This window comes from Lathamus discolor, chromosome 20 (assembly GCF_037157495.1).
Source record: "Lathamus discolor isolate bLatDis1 chromosome 20, bLatDis1.hap1, whole genome shotgun sequence".
Lineage (NCBI taxonomy): Eukaryota > Metazoa > Chordata > Aves > Psittaciformes > Psittacidae > Lathamus > Lathamus discolor.
The window spans coordinates 2,774,747-2,789,055 of NC_088903.1; the positions used below are offsets into that span (position 1 = coordinate 2,774,747).

A 14,309-nucleotide genomic window follows, 5' to 3' on the forward strand; every position below is an offset into this window, starting at 1 on the left:
CCCCCCCGGCCAGGCAGAGCAGGGTGCGCACGGGCACGGTTCTCCCACCTCATCCCCAAGGACCACCCGCAGCCCCCAGGGGGGAGTGCGAGCAGGAGCCAAGGGGGTGGCACAGCGGGGCCGGGGACCCCCCGCTTTGGAACCCAAGCAGCCACCTCGGGGTCCGAGCCCCATGGCCACGGCCGGGCCCCGAGCCCCCCATCGGCCATAGGGGACCCTGAGCCCCATCAGCCATAAGGGACCCGATAGCCCCCATCGGCCATAGGGGACCCGATAGCCCCCATCGGCCATAGGGGACCCCATAGCCCCCATCGGCCATAGGGGACCCCACAGCCCCCATCAGCCATAGGGGACCCCGAGCCCCCCATCGGCCATAGGGGACCCCACAGCCCCCATCAGCCATAGGGGACCCCACAGACCCCATCAGCCATAGGGGACCCCATAGCCCCCATCAGCCATAGGGGACCCCGAGCCCCCCATCGGCCATAGGGGACCCCAAGCCCCCCATCGGCCATAGGGGACCCCACAGCCCCCATCAGCCACAGGGGACCCCACAGACCCCATCGGCCATAGGGGACCCCACAGCCCCCATCAGCCATAGGGGACCCCACAGCCCCCATCGGCCATAGAGGACCCCACAGCCCCCATCGGCCATAGAGGACCCCATAGCCCCCATCGGCCATAGGGGACCCCACAGCCCCCATCGGCCATAGGGGACCCCGAGCCCCCATCGGCCATAGGGGACCCCATAGCCCCCATCAGCCATAGGGGACCCCGAGCCCCCCATCGGCCATAGGGGACCCCATAGCCCCCATCAGCCATAGGGGACCCCACAGACCCCATCAGCCATAGGGGACCCCATAGCCCCCATCAGCCATAGGGGACCCCGAGCCCCCCATCGGCCATAAGGGGGTGGAGAACGGGACATATCCCATGATCCCCTGCGGAAGGTGTCTTGTGGGGGGGATATATCCCATGATCCTCCGCCCCGTTGGGACACTGTATCCCACCATGCCCCGCGCCGCCCCCGTTTCCGGGCGGTGCCGGAAGCGGCCGGTGCGGGGCGATGGCGGCCTGTAGCGCGGCTCGGGCCGCGCTGCTGCTGCTGCTGGGAGCGGCGGCGGCCCCGGCCCCGGTGCGGGGCTCGCAGGGGGACCGGGAGCCGCTGTACCGGGAGTGCCTGAGCCGCTGCGAGCGCCACAACTGCTCCGGGGCGGCGCTGCGCGGGTTCCGCAACCGGCAGCCGCTCTACATGGGGCTGACAGGTACCGCCCCCCCGCGCCCATTGGCTGCCGCGGCCCGCGACCGCGGGACACGCCCACGGGGGGCGGGGTTGATGGGAGGCCACGCCCCCCTCTCTTCGGGGCGGGTGATTGGGAGGGGCTGGCGTGGAGGGCGGAGCGCTGGGAGGCGCTGGGATGGACTGGGAAGAGCTGGGATGGATTGGGAAGAGCTGGGATGGACTGGGAAGCCCTGGGATGGATTGGGAAGCCCTGGGATGGACTGGGAAGAGCTGGGATGGATTGGGAAGAGCTGGGATGGACTGGGAAGCCCTGGGATGGATTGGGAAGCCCTGGGATGGACTGGGAAGAGCTGGGATGGATTGGGAAGAGCTGGGATGGACTGGGAAGCCCTGGGATGGATTGGGAAGCCCTGGGATGGACTGGGAAGCCCTGGGATGGATTGGGAAGAGCTGGGATGGACTGGGAAGCCCTGGGATGGATTGGGAAGCCCTGGGATGGACTGGGAAGAGCTGGGATGGACTGGGAAGCGCTGGGATGGATTGGGAAGCCCTGGGATGGATTGGGAAGAGCTGGGATGGGTTGGGAAGCGCTGGGATGGACTGGGAAGAGCTGGGATGGATTGGGAAGCGCTGGGATGGACTGGGAAGCGCTGGGATGGATTGGGTAGCGCTGGGATGGACTGGGAAGCGCTGGGATGGACTGGGAAGAGCTGGGACGGATTGGGAAGCCCTGGGATGGATTGGGAAGAGCTGGGATGGGTTGGGAAGAGCTGGGATGGATTAGGAAGCGCTGGGATGCATTGGGAAGCACTGAGTTGTCCTGAGGCCTCACTGGGAGGCTGCTGGGCTGGACCAGGAGGCACCGGACCATACTGGGGATCACTGGGCCATGCTGGTTCTGTACTGGGCAGTGCTTGGCCTATGCTGAGGGGCACTCGGGCTGTATTGGTGGGCACTGGTCCATACTGGAGCCTGCTGGGCCGTGCTGGGAGGCACTGGGGTATTGTGGTTCAGTGCTGGGGGGTATTAGACCGAGCTGGGGGTCACTCAGGCTATATTGGGAGGCACTGGGCCATACTGGTGGCTTCAGGGCTGTGCTGGAGTCGTGCTGGGAGGTGCTGGGGCTCACTGGGCCATACTGGAGGGAAGACCCTGACCCATACTGGGGGCCTCTATTGGACCATTCCGGCACCCACTGGGAGCCACTGGCACCCGCTTGGGTGCCCTCCCTCTGCCCAGCACCGCACAGGGATGAATTCCCCCCTCCCCAGCCTCCTCTGAGCTGGCTCCTGGCCCTCCCAGTACCCACCATGGCCCATACTGGGAGGGACTGGGAAGGACCCAGTACCAGGGACCCCCCCCCCTTACCCCCCCATGCCCATAGGCTGGACCTGCCGCGACGACTGCAAGTACGAGTGCATGTGGCTGACGGTGCGGCTCTACCTGCAGCGGGGCCACCGGGTCCCCCAGTTCCATGGCAAGGTGAGGAGGGGAGGGCAGATGATGGAGGGGTGGGGGGTCCCCACTTTTACCCCCTGACCCCCCCCCCATCTTTTTGCTCTCCATTGCAGTGGCCCTTCTCCAGGTTCCTGTTCTTCCAGGAGCCGGCCTCTGCCTTCGCCTCCTTCCTCAATGGCCTGGCCAGCTTCCTCATGCTGCTGCGCTACAAAGCCACCGTCCCCCCCGCCTCCCCCATGTACCCCACCTGCGTCGCCTTCGCCTGGGTGAGATGGGGACCCCCCCCCCCGACCTCCATCCCTGCCCCACAGCATCGCTTGAAAGGGGGGGGGTGAGGGGGGCTGGGGGCTGCCTCTTACAATGGGGATGCTGGGGGTTTCCTCTTGAAATGGGGGGCTCCCTCTTAAAATGAGGATGCTGGGGGGCTCTCTCTTTAAATGGGGCGGCTGCCTCTTAAAATAGGGGGTTAAGGGTGGGTGCCGGGGGGCTCCCTCTTAATATGGGGGTGTGGGGGGCTCCTTCTTAATATGGGGTGTGGGGGGCTCCTTCTTAATATGGGGGTGCTGGGGACTCCCTCTTGAAATGTGAGGTTATGGGGGGCTTCATCTTAAAATGAGGATGCTGGGGGGGGCTTCCTTTTAAAATGGGGGTGTGGGGGGCTCTCTCTTGAAATGGGGGTGCTGGGGGCTTCCTCTTAAAATGGGGGGTTATGGGGGTCTTCATCTTAAAAGGAGGATGCTGGGGGGGGGGCTTCCTTTTAAAATGGGGGTGCCAGGGGCTCTCTCTTAATATGGGGGTGCTGGGGGTCCCCTCTTAAAATAAGGATGCTGGGGGGGGGCTCTCTCTTAAACCCCTGAACTGAGCGGGGTCCTCTGGCTGAAGGCAGGGCTGGGGGGCACAGCCTGGGCTGGCGCAGCAGCCCCGGGGTTGCTCGGGGGGGGGGGGGTTGGCAGCAGCTCCGGGTTCCCAGCTCTCACCCCCCCCCCCCTTTCCCCCAGGTCTCCTTAAACGCCTGGTTCTGGTCCACGGTTTTCCACACCAGGGACACGGCGCTGACGGAGGTGAGCGGCGCCCCCGGGGGGGGAACGGCCCCTCCTGTCCCCAGAGCTGGGCTGGGTGCTGGTGGCCAGCGCTGCTCCGGGCAGGGGCTGGGCGCGGGGCTCATCCCATCCCATCCTGTCCTATCCATCCCATCCTGCCCCGTCCCATCCCATCCTGCCCTATCCCATTCCATCCCATCCCATCCCGTCCTATGCATCCCATCCTGCCCTGTCCCATTCCATCCATCCCGTCCCATCCCATCCGTCCCATCCTGTCCTATCCATCCCATCCTGCCCTGCCCCATCCCATCCGTCCCATCCCATCCCATCCCGTCCTGTCCTATCCATCCCATCCTGCCCCGTCCCATCCCATCCCATCCCGTCTTATCCATCCCATCCTGCCCCATCCCATCCCATCCATCCCATCCCGTCCTACCCCATCCCATCCTGCCCTGTCCCATCCCATCCATCCCATCCCATCTCGTCCTACCCCATCCCATCCTGCCCTATCCCATCCCATCCATCCCATCCCATCCTGCCCTGTCCCATCCCATCCATCCCATCCATCCCATCCCGTCCTACCCCATCCCATCCATCCCGTCCCGTCCCATCCCATCCTATCCTGTTCCATCCTATCCTGTCGCATCCCATCCGTCCCATCCCATCCCATCCGGTCCCATCCTATCCCATCCCATCCATCCCTTCCCATCTTGTCCCGTCCCATAGAAACTGGATTATTTCTGTGCTTCGGCCGTTGTCCTGCACTCCGTGTACCTGTGCTGCGTCAGGTGAGTGCTGCGCAGTGCGGGGGGGCTGCCTCTTAATGTCGGGGTGCTGGGGGGCTCCTTCTTAATATGGGGGTGCTGGGGGGGCTCCCTCTTAATATGGGGATGATGGGGGGGCTCCTTTTTAATATGGGGATGCTGAGGGGGCTCCCTCTTAATATGGGGGTGCTGGGGGGCTCCCTCTTAATATGGGGGTGCTGGGGGGCTCCTTTTTAATATGGGGGTGCTGGGGGGCTCCTTTTTAATATGGGGGTGCTGGGGGGCTCCCTCTTAATATCGGGGTGCTGGGGGGCTCCTTTTTAATATGGGGATGCTGGGGGGGCTCCCTCTTAATGTGGGGTGCTGGGGAGGCTCCTTCTTAATATGGGGGTGCTGGGGGCTCCCTCTTAATATGGGGATGCTGGGAGGCTCCTTTTTAATATGGGGGTGCTGGGGGGGCTCCCTGTTAATATGGGGGTGCTGGGGGGCTCCTTAATATGGGGATGCTGCGAGCTCCTTCTCAATATGGGGGTGCTGGGGGGCTCCTTCCTATGGAATGCTGGGAGACTCCTTTTTAATAAGGGGGTGCTGGGGTTCTCCCTTGTAAACCATGGGTGCTGGGGGGCTCCCTCTGACGATGGAAGTGACCCCTTCCTCCTCCTCCTCCTCCTCCCCGCAGGACACTGGGGCTGCAGCGCCCAGCCTTAATCAGCATCTTCAGGGCCTTCCTCCTGCTCTTCCTCGCCTGCCACATCTCCTACCTGACCCTCGTCCGCTTCGACTACGGCTACAACATGGCAGCGAACGCGGCCATCGGTGAGGCCGGGGCTCAATGTTGTTGGGGGGGGGGGGTGTCCCTATAATGGGGTGCGGGGGGGGTTGTGCCCCCCATTCCCCTGTGTGTGACCCCGCAGGGCTGCTGAACCTGGCCTGGTGGCTGCGGTGGTGCCTGCGGAACCGCCCGCGCCTGCCCCACGTCTGGAAGTGCGCGGCCGTGGTGCTGCTGCTGCAGGCGCTGGCGCTGCTGGAGCTGCTCGACTTCCCCCCCCTGCTCTGGGTGCTGGATGCCCACGCGCTCTGGCACATCGGGACCATCCCGCTCAACGTCCTCTTCTACAGGTCAGGGATGGGGGGGGGCCGGGGTGGGGGGGGGCCCTCTTCCAATGGGGGCTTCCTTTTAGTATAGGGGTGCTGGGGGATCCCTCTTGAAACGAGGGCGCTGAGCGCCCTTCTCTCCTGCGTCCTCCCCTCTGTTTGCCATTGGGGTGCTGGGAGTCCCCCCCCCTTGAAACAGGGGTTCTGGGTGCCCCCCTTTTGACATTGGGGCGCTGGGGACCCCTCTCTTTGGTGCATGGGGTGCTCAGTGCTCCCCTTTTGACATCGGGGTGCTGGGAGCCCCTCTCTTTGGTACATGGGGTTCTGGGTGCCCCCCTTTTGACATTGGGGTGCTGGGGACCCCTCTCTTTGGTGTATGGGGTGCTGGGTGCCCCCCTTTTGACATTGGGGTGCTGGGTGCCCCTCTCTTTGCTGCATGGGGTGCTCAGTGCCCCCCTTTTAACATTGGGGTGCTGCGTGCCCCTTTCTTTGGTGCATGTGATGCTCAGTGCCCCCCTATTGACATTGGGGCGCTAGGTGCCCCTCTCTTTGCTGCATGGGATGCTCAGTGCCCCCCTTTTGACATTGGGGTGCTGGGTGCCCCTCTCTTTGCTGCATGGGGTGCTCAGTGCCCCCCTTTTAACATTGGGGTGCTGCGTGCCCCTTTCTTTGGTGCATGTGATGCTCAGTGCCCCCCTATTGACATTGGGGTGCTGGGTGCACCTCTCTTCAGTGCACGGGGTTCTGGGTGACCCCCTTTTAACATCGGGGTGCTGGGGCCCCCTCTCTTTGGTTCATGGGATGCTCAGTGCCCCCCATTTGACATCGGGGTGCTGGGAGCCCCTCTCTTTGGTGCATGGGGTGCTCAGTGCCCCCCTCTTGATATCAGGGTGCTGGGGGCTCCCTTCCTGCCCATGGGTGCTGGTGGGAGCCCCCACTGTTCCCTCTCCCCAGCTTCCTGATGGACGACAGCCTCTACCTCCTCAAGGCCAACTCTGACCTCCTCAAAGCGGATTAGAGCTGCGGGGGGGGGCACATGTGGCCCTTTGTGCCCCACCCCCGGGGTCCTGCCCTGTGCCAAGCCCCCCCCTGCGCCCCCCCACCGGCCATGGGCTCCTTCCCCCAGTTGCCTTCTGAGGTTTGTTCTTCTCTCTACACCCCCCTCCCCGTGCCCCACATCTCCCTTGGGGGGGGGGGCTGTGTGTGCATGGGGGGGCCCTGCTGGCTGCTGGCCGGCTTTTGCTGGGGGGGGGCACTGTGTGTAATGAGTGGGGCTGGAGCGGTGCCTTGGGGCTGGGGGAGCCCCCCCCCCCCTTGCCAAAGGGTCTGTGCCCCCCCCCTAAACCTGAGTGTTTTGTGGGATGTGAATAAAGATGAGTTCAAATCCAGCCTGGGCTGGGCCTGGCTCTGGTTCCCCCTGTGCACCCCCCCCGTTGCACCCCGTATCTGTGCTGTGCACCCCACAGCCACCATGCCCTGCACCCCGTTTCTCTTGCCCTGCGCCCCCTGTGTGCCCCATATCCCTCCCATCCTTACTCCCTCCTAGCCCCCACTGCAGCCCCCCTGACCCCTCCAGCCCCTATGGGTAACCCCCCCCCCCAGCAACACCAGCCTGTGCCATGCCCCTTGGTCTATTACATGGGGGTCCCACATCAGTGTTTTGGGGTGCTGGGGGCTGTGGGGACCCTCATTCCTCCTGCGGCTTCTGCACACGGGCAAAGATGATGCTGTCAGTGCCTTCTGTACCCCCCCGTGCACCCCATATCCCCCCATCCTCACTCTCTCCTAACCCCCATTGCATCCTCCCAGATCCCTGAGCCCCCCCCCCAACACCCTCCTTTACCATGCACTCAGGGCTTTATTGGGGGGCTCAGGGACCCCACACCCGTGCTGGGGGGGGGGACACAACACTGGGACCCCTCATTCTTCCACCGGCTTCTGTGCATGGGCGAAGAAGACGCCCTCGACGTCGTCCACCCCGGTCCGCAGCGCCGGGGGCATCGCGTAGGAACGGAGCTGCCGCAGCTCGAAGCCGGCCCCGTGCAGGGCCCTGCGGACGTCGCCCTCGTCCAGCGGCACCACCGGCAGCCGAGCGGGCCCCGCCAGGTAAAAGGACTCCCCGAGGGCCCCCAGTAGCACCGCGTGGCCCCCGGGCCGCAGCAGCGAGGCCACGTTCGTGAGCGCCCGGGCGAAGGCGGCGCGGTCCGGGCTCACCGCCTCCAGGCAGAAGGCGGAGAGCAGCGCGTCCGCCCGCGGCTGCAGCGGGGCCCCCAGCGGCTCCGGCCGGTGCACGTCGATGGGGAGGATGCGCCGCAGCCGGGCCCGCAGCCGCCGCTCCTTGTCCGGCCACGGCTCCCTGAGGGCGTGCGGGAAGAGGGGATGGGGGGGGGGGGGTTAATGGGGAGAGGGCCGGGGGTGTGGGGATGGGATCGTAAAGGGAACAGCGGGGTGCCTGCGGGGGTGTGGGGATGGGAGGGCACGGGGATGGGGATGGGATCCTGCAGGGAGCAGCCTGGTACCTGCGGGGATGTGGGGATGGGAGTCCATGGGGATGGGGATGGGATCATACAGGGAGCAGGTGGGTACCGGTGGGGATGTGGGGATGGGAGGGCACGGGGATGGGGATGGGATCGTACAGGGAACAGCTGGGTACCTGAAGGGATGTGGGGATGGGAGCCTATGGGGATGGGGATGGGATCCTGCAGGGAGCAGCGTGGTACCTGCGGGGATGTGGGGATGGGATTCTGTGGGGATGGGGATGGGATCGTACAGGGAACAGCCTTGTAACTGCGGGGATGTGGGGATGGGAGAGCACGGGGATGGGGATGGGATCATACAGGGACCAGCTGAGTACCTGAAGGGATGTGGGGATGGGAGCCTATGGGGATGGGATCGTACAGGGAGCAGCCTGGTACCTGTGGGGATGTGGGGATGGGAGCCCATGGGGATGGGGATGGGATCCTGCAGGGTGCAGCCTTCTCCTGCAAATGATCCCTGTGGGCATGGGGCGCTGTGGGGAGCAACCTGGCACCTGCAGGGATGTGGGGATGGGAGCCCATAGGATTTGGGGTCAGGATCCTGCAGGGATCAGCCACCAGGATATGGGATTTGGGGACACAATGGTGCAGGAGATCAGCCCAGCGTCCTAAGGGATGTGGATCTGCGATCTCATGGGATTTAGGGACACCTCCCCACAGGAACCAGCCCAGCACCTTCAGGGCCGTGGGGCTGAGATCCCATGGGATGCGGGGGCACGCTCCCGCAGGGCCCACCCCCCCGGGGTCCCGTGCACCCCTACCCGCGCCCCTCGATCTTGCAGACGTGCTGGATGAAGGGGCTCCAGTCGAAGGTGCCGGGGTCCCCCCGCGCCCAGCGCCGCAGCTCCTCCCGGTTCACCGCCAGGTAATCGGTGGCCACGATCTCCTCGAAGTGGTCGCAGGCGCTGAGCAGCTGGTAAATGGTGGGACCCGAGCCCACGTCGATCAGCGTCCGCCCATGGATCTCACCTGGGGAAGGAGACGGACACCGTGGGATCCCATCCCAGTATCCCAGCATCCCATCCCAGCATCCCATCCCACCCCAACATCTCATCCCATTACAGTATCCCATCCTAGCATCCCATCCCAGCACCCCATCCCAACATCCCACCCCATTATAGCATCCCATCCCAGCATCCCATCCCATCCCAACATCCCATCCCAGCATCCCATCCCAGCATCCCGTCCCATCCCAACATCCCATCCCAACATCCCAGCATCCCATCCCACCCCAACATCCCATCCCATTATAGCATCCCAACATCCCAGCATCCCATCCCATCCCAACATCCCATCCCAATATCCCAACATTCCAACATCCCATCCCATTATAGCATCCCATCCCAACACCCCATCCCAGCATCCCGTCCCACCCCAATATCCCATCCCAACATCCCATCCCAACATCCCATCCCATCCCAACATCCCATCCCACCATCCCAGCATCCCATCCCACCCCAGCATCCCATCCCATTATAGCATCCCAACATCCCAGCATCCTGTCCCGTCCCACCCCATGGGCACCACAGAGCGGTTGGGAAGAACCTCATCGAGTTCCAGTTCCAGCCTCCCCAAGGCACAGGGAAGGCTCTGCGGGGCCGGGGCGACCCCGACGGGGCTGCTCCCTCCCTCCTTCCGTGCCCCGGTTCCCCCCCCCCGCGCCCCATAACGGGGTCCGCATCGCCCCTCACCGGTGCCGAAGGTCTCGGCGAGGCACCGCAGCTTCCAGGGCACCACGAACTCCTCGGAGGAGAAGTCCGCGCGGGGGGGGCCGTAGTTGTTGTCCAGGTACGCGCGGGGGTCGAAGCGCTCGTAGCCCTCCCGCAGCGCCGAGAGCCCACTCATGGCCGCGGCTCCGCCGCTGCCCGGCCCCGCTCCTCCCTTTTATGCCCCGGTGCGCGGCGGGGGCCGGGGCCCATCCATCCCCGTAACCAGGTTAGAGCCGGCGCCGCGGGGCGAGGGATGGATGGGGCCGGGCGCCAGCGAGGCCGGATGCGGCCCCATGGAGATAACGCGGGGCCGGGGGGGGAGCATCGAGGAATCCGGCTCCATCCCTGCGGCTGGAAGCTGCTGTGTGACCGCGGATGCGGCTGCCCGAGGGGCGATGCCCCCCGCGTGGTGCCTGGGCAGCGGGGGTGGTCTTGAGTGTCCCATGGGATGGGGATGGGATGGGGATGGAGGTGGGAAGGGGTTGGAATAGGGGAGAAGATGGGGCTGGGGATGGGATAGGGATAGGAAGGGATTGGAATGGGGGAGAAGATGGGGATAGCGATGGGATAGGGATGGAGATGGGAAGAGGTTGGAATGGGGAGAGGATGGGGCTGGGGATGAGATAGGGATGGAGATGGGAAGGGATTGGAATAGGGGAGAAGATGGGGCTGGGGATGGAATAGGGATAGGAAGAGGTTGGAATGAGAGAGAAGATGGGGCTGAGGATGGGATAGGGATGGAGACAGGAAAGGAATGGGGAGAGGATGGGGCTGTGGATGGCATAGGGATGGAGATGGGTAGGGATTGAAATAGGGAAGAAGATGGGGCTGGGGATGGAATAGGGATAGGAAGGGATTGGAATGGGGGAGAAGATGGGGATAGCGATGGGATAAGGATGGAGGTGGGAAGGGATTGGAATAGGGGACAAGATGGGGCTGAGGATGGGATAGGGATGGAGACAGGAAAGGATTGAGGAGAGGATGGGGCTGGGGATGAGATAGGGATGGAGATGGGAAGGGATTGGAATAGGGGAGAAGATGGGGCTGGGGATGGAATAGGGATAGGAAGGGATTGGAATGGGGGAGAAGATGGGGATAGCGATGGGATAGGGATGGAGATGGGAAGGGATTGGAATAGGGGAGAAGATGGGACTGGGGATGGAATAGGGATAGGAAGAGGTTGGAATGAGAGAGAAGATGGGGCTGAGGATGGGATAGGGATGGAGACGGGAAAGGAATGGGGAGAGGATGGGGCTGTGGATGAGATAGGGATGGAGATGGGTAGGGATTGAAATAGGGAAGATGGGGCTGGGGATGGAATAGGGATAGGAAGGGAGTGGAATGGGGGAGAAGATGGGGATAGCGATGGGATAAGGATGGAGGTGAGAAGGGATTGGAACAGGGGACAAGATGGGGCTGAGGATGGGATAGGGATGGAGACAGGAAAGGATTGAGGAGAGGATGGGACTGGGGATGAGATAGGGATGGAGATGGGAAGGTATTGAAATAGGGGAGAAGATGGGGCTGGGGATGGAATAGGAAGGGAGTGGAATGGGGGAGAAGATGGGGATAGCAATGGGATGGGGCTGGAGATGGGAAGGGATTGGAATGGGGAGAGGATGGGGCTGGGGATGAGATAGGGATGGAGATGGGAAGGGATTGGAATAGGGGAGAAGATGGGGCTGGGGATGGAATAGGGATAAGAAGGGAGTGGAATGGGGGAGAAGATGGGGATGGGATGGGGCTGGGGATGGAATAGGGATAGGAAGAGGTTGGAATGAGAGAGAAGATGGGGCTGGGGATGGGATAGGGATGGAGATGTGAAGGGATCGGAATGGGGAGAGGATGGGGCTGGGGATGGAATAGGGATAAGAAGGGAGTGGAATGGGGGAGAAGATGGGGATAGCGATGGGATAGGGATGGAGATGGGACGGGGCTGGAATGGGGGAGGGCTGGGGCTGGGGCTGTGTTGGGAATTGGGGTGGCGATGGGACGGGCACGGGAACGTCGCTGGGACCGGGGCCCATCTGAGCTCCCCCAGCGTCTCCATCACCAGCGAGCTGAGCGCGCTGGGCCTCAGCCCCGGGCAGCACCAGCACCCGGGGGCGAAGGGGCAGGATGGGACCCACTCAGGGGCTGGGGCCGGGTTGAGGACCCCAAACCCTGCCCGGGACGGGGGCAGGAGGCGGCGGGGACGGGGCCTGGCAGCGGCCCAGGGAACAAGGAGCAGGCACAGGAACAGCTAATCTGGGTGCTGGCACCGCCCGGGCTGGGGGGGGGGCCGTTATGTAAGAGGCGGTCCCCCCCCCCCCCCCCAGGGCTCCCCAATACCCCCCAATGCCCCCCCCAAACCGGGACCCTGCAGCGTGTTCAGGCCCCTCCGGCTGCCTCAGTTTCCCCCTCCCCACAGTGTCCCATGGGGACCCCCCCCATAACCAACACCGCCGGGCCAGGCCGGGCACTTTATTGCCATACAAAGCCCATCATTGCCACAACCCCCACACAGCCCCCCCCCCACCAACCCCTCCAGAGGCCCCCCCCCCCCAGGGCCCCGCTTGGCACCGGGGGGGGTTCATTCAGCGCTCCCCATCCTCCTCCTCCTCCCTTTCCTTTGCCAGGGAATACGAGAGTCGCTCCCGGTGCTGCCGGGACCCCCCCCAATCCCCACCGGCCCCCTCCATGCCCGCTATGGGGTGGGGGGTCCCAAGCGAATGGGAGCCCACCCCCCACATCCCCCCCCCGCCACCGTCCTGCGCTGCGTCTTTGTGGCGGCTGAGCAGAGCCCCCCCTCCATCTCCATCATCATCATCTCCATCCTCATCCTCACCCCCCCCACCCCAGACCCCGTCTGTCCCCGTTGCCACCCTCAGCCCCTCTGGGCCTCTTGGGACAGGGAACGGGACAGGGTGCGGGGGACCCCGCTCTTGGCTCCTCGGAGGTCCGGGGGGGCGAAGAGGGGCAGGGGCAGGGTGCGGGCATAGGGCAGGAGGTGCTGGCTCAGGGGCTGCCCCACGCAGCCGACCCGCAGCACCCCCCATGGCGAGCGCTGCTCCAGCACCCGCACCTCCCCGCGATGCTCCAGCGTCTCCCGGCGTTGCTCGTCCACCTCCCGACGGCACCACCTGGGAATGGGGCCGGGAATGGGGGCTCAGCACCGGGCCCTCCCCCCCCATAGCAGCCCCTTGGGGTTCCTGTGTCCCCATCAACCCTAATGGGGACCTTTAGAGACAACCCCCCCCCCTCCAAGGACCTGCACAGCCCCAAAGGGACCCCCAGCATCCCTCATGGCCACATGTGCGTGCCCAGCCCCATGGGGACCCCAACTGAAGCCTCAAGACCCTCCCACCTCCCTGGAGCCCCACTGACTCCACAGGGACCCTTGGAGCCCCACATATCCCCTTGGACACCCCCATATTCCCTATGGCCCCATTGGAACCCTTGAAGCACCTCAGAGCCCCCTTGGGGACCCCTGAGACCCCCATATCCCCTATGGCCCCACAGAGATCCTTGGACCCCCCCCATAGAGTTTGGGGACCCCTGCAACCCCCAAGGCTCCATTTGGACTTCTGAGACCCCCATATCCCCTATGGCCCCACAGAGATCCTTGGACCCCCCCATAGAGTTTGGGGACCCCTGCAACCCCCACGGCTCCATTTGGACCCCTGAGACCCCCCCATATCCCCCTGTGGCCCCATTAGGATCCTTGGAGCCCCCCCATCTCCGCAGAGCCCCTCACCCCTCCTCAGGCCGGGTGCTGAGCTCCAGGTCGAACCACTCGGCGCTGAAGCTCTCGTGCCGCCCCATGTCCTCCTCCCGCACCCGGCAGCCCAGGCGGGCCCCCGAGAGCAGCCCCCCGCTGCGCACCACGGCAGTGGGGCCCAGCATCCTGCCCCCGATGCGCTGCTGCTGCTGCCCCCCCCCCAGCGATGCGCCGCAGCTCTTATATAGCCCCACAGGGGCTATTTTGGGACGCGGCGCTGGCACCGCGGGGACAGGACGGTGCCAAGCAGGGGGTGGCACCGGGGACACGTGTGTGGCCCCGTGTGTGACCGTGCCCGGCCCCATGCGGCTGCGGTGACACCCCCAGAGCCGTGTCCCCTCCATGGGGATGTGGGGAGGGCACTGCCAGGACCCCCCCCCCCCCCCAACCTTGGATCCAGCCCAGGGCACGTTTGGCCTTTCCCTGCCTGGCACTGATGGGCACTGAGGTGGGGATGGCTTTGGTGGCCCTGCCTCTGCCCTATAGAGCCATCATTAGGGCCCCATCGCAGGGACAGGCTGTGCTGGGGGGTGCTGAAAGGTGCCCCCCCCCGCAGACTGGGCTATTTACAACTCAGTTTGGCTCACAGGGTGCCAGCGGCCACGGGCATCTCGCTCCAATGGGACCAACCAGGATCCGTGGACCAGGATGCGCCACGCACTGCCAGTGACCCCACGGCACGGGGACAAGGGACACCCGTGAT

General features: G+C 64.7%; 3 protein-coding genes across 3 annotated transcripts; 1 reads left to right on the plus strand and 2 right to left on the minus strand.

The window, feature by feature from the left end:
- The first annotated feature begins 1,019 nt into the window (after positions 1-1,019).
- Positions 1,020-6,988, plus strand: PGAP3 (post-GPI attachment to proteins phospholipase 3). The gene is made up of 8 exons (XM_065699345.1): positions 1,020-1,265; positions 2,628-2,725; positions 2,815-2,967; positions 3,700-3,762; positions 4,468-4,529; positions 5,185-5,321; positions 5,420-5,624; positions 6,555-6,988. Exons 1-8 carry the CDS (start codon positions 1,067-1,069, stop codon positions 6,616-6,618), a joined length of 981 nt encoding a protein of 326 aa, XP_065555417.1. The 5' UTR covers positions 1,020-1,066; the 3' UTR covers positions 6,619-6,988.
- Positions 6,989-7,438: 450 nt separating this feature from the next.
- PNMT (phenylethanolamine N-methyltransferase) lies at positions 7,439-10,066 on the minus strand. Its single transcript, XM_065699346.1, has 3 exons — positions 9,829-10,066; positions 8,899-9,106; positions 7,439-7,956 (listed from the first exon to the last, which is right to left on the minus strand). Exons 1-3 carry the CDS (start codon positions 9,980-9,982, stop codon positions 7,521-7,523), a joined length of 798 nt encoding a protein of 265 aa, XP_065555418.1. The 5' UTR covers positions 9,983-10,066; the 3' UTR covers positions 7,439-7,520.
- A 2,227-nt stretch (positions 10,067-12,293) lies between these two features.
- On the minus strand, positions 12,294-13,926 carry TCAP (titin-cap). Its single transcript, XM_065699350.1, has 2 exons — positions 13,583-13,926; positions 12,294-12,968 (listed from the first exon to the last, which is right to left on the minus strand). Exons 1-2 carry the CDS (start codon positions 13,909-13,911, stop codon positions 12,713-12,715), a joined length of 585 nt encoding a protein of 194 aa, XP_065555422.1. The 5' UTR covers positions 13,912-13,926; the 3' UTR covers positions 12,294-12,712.
- Positions 13,927-14,309: the final 383 nt, after the last annotated feature.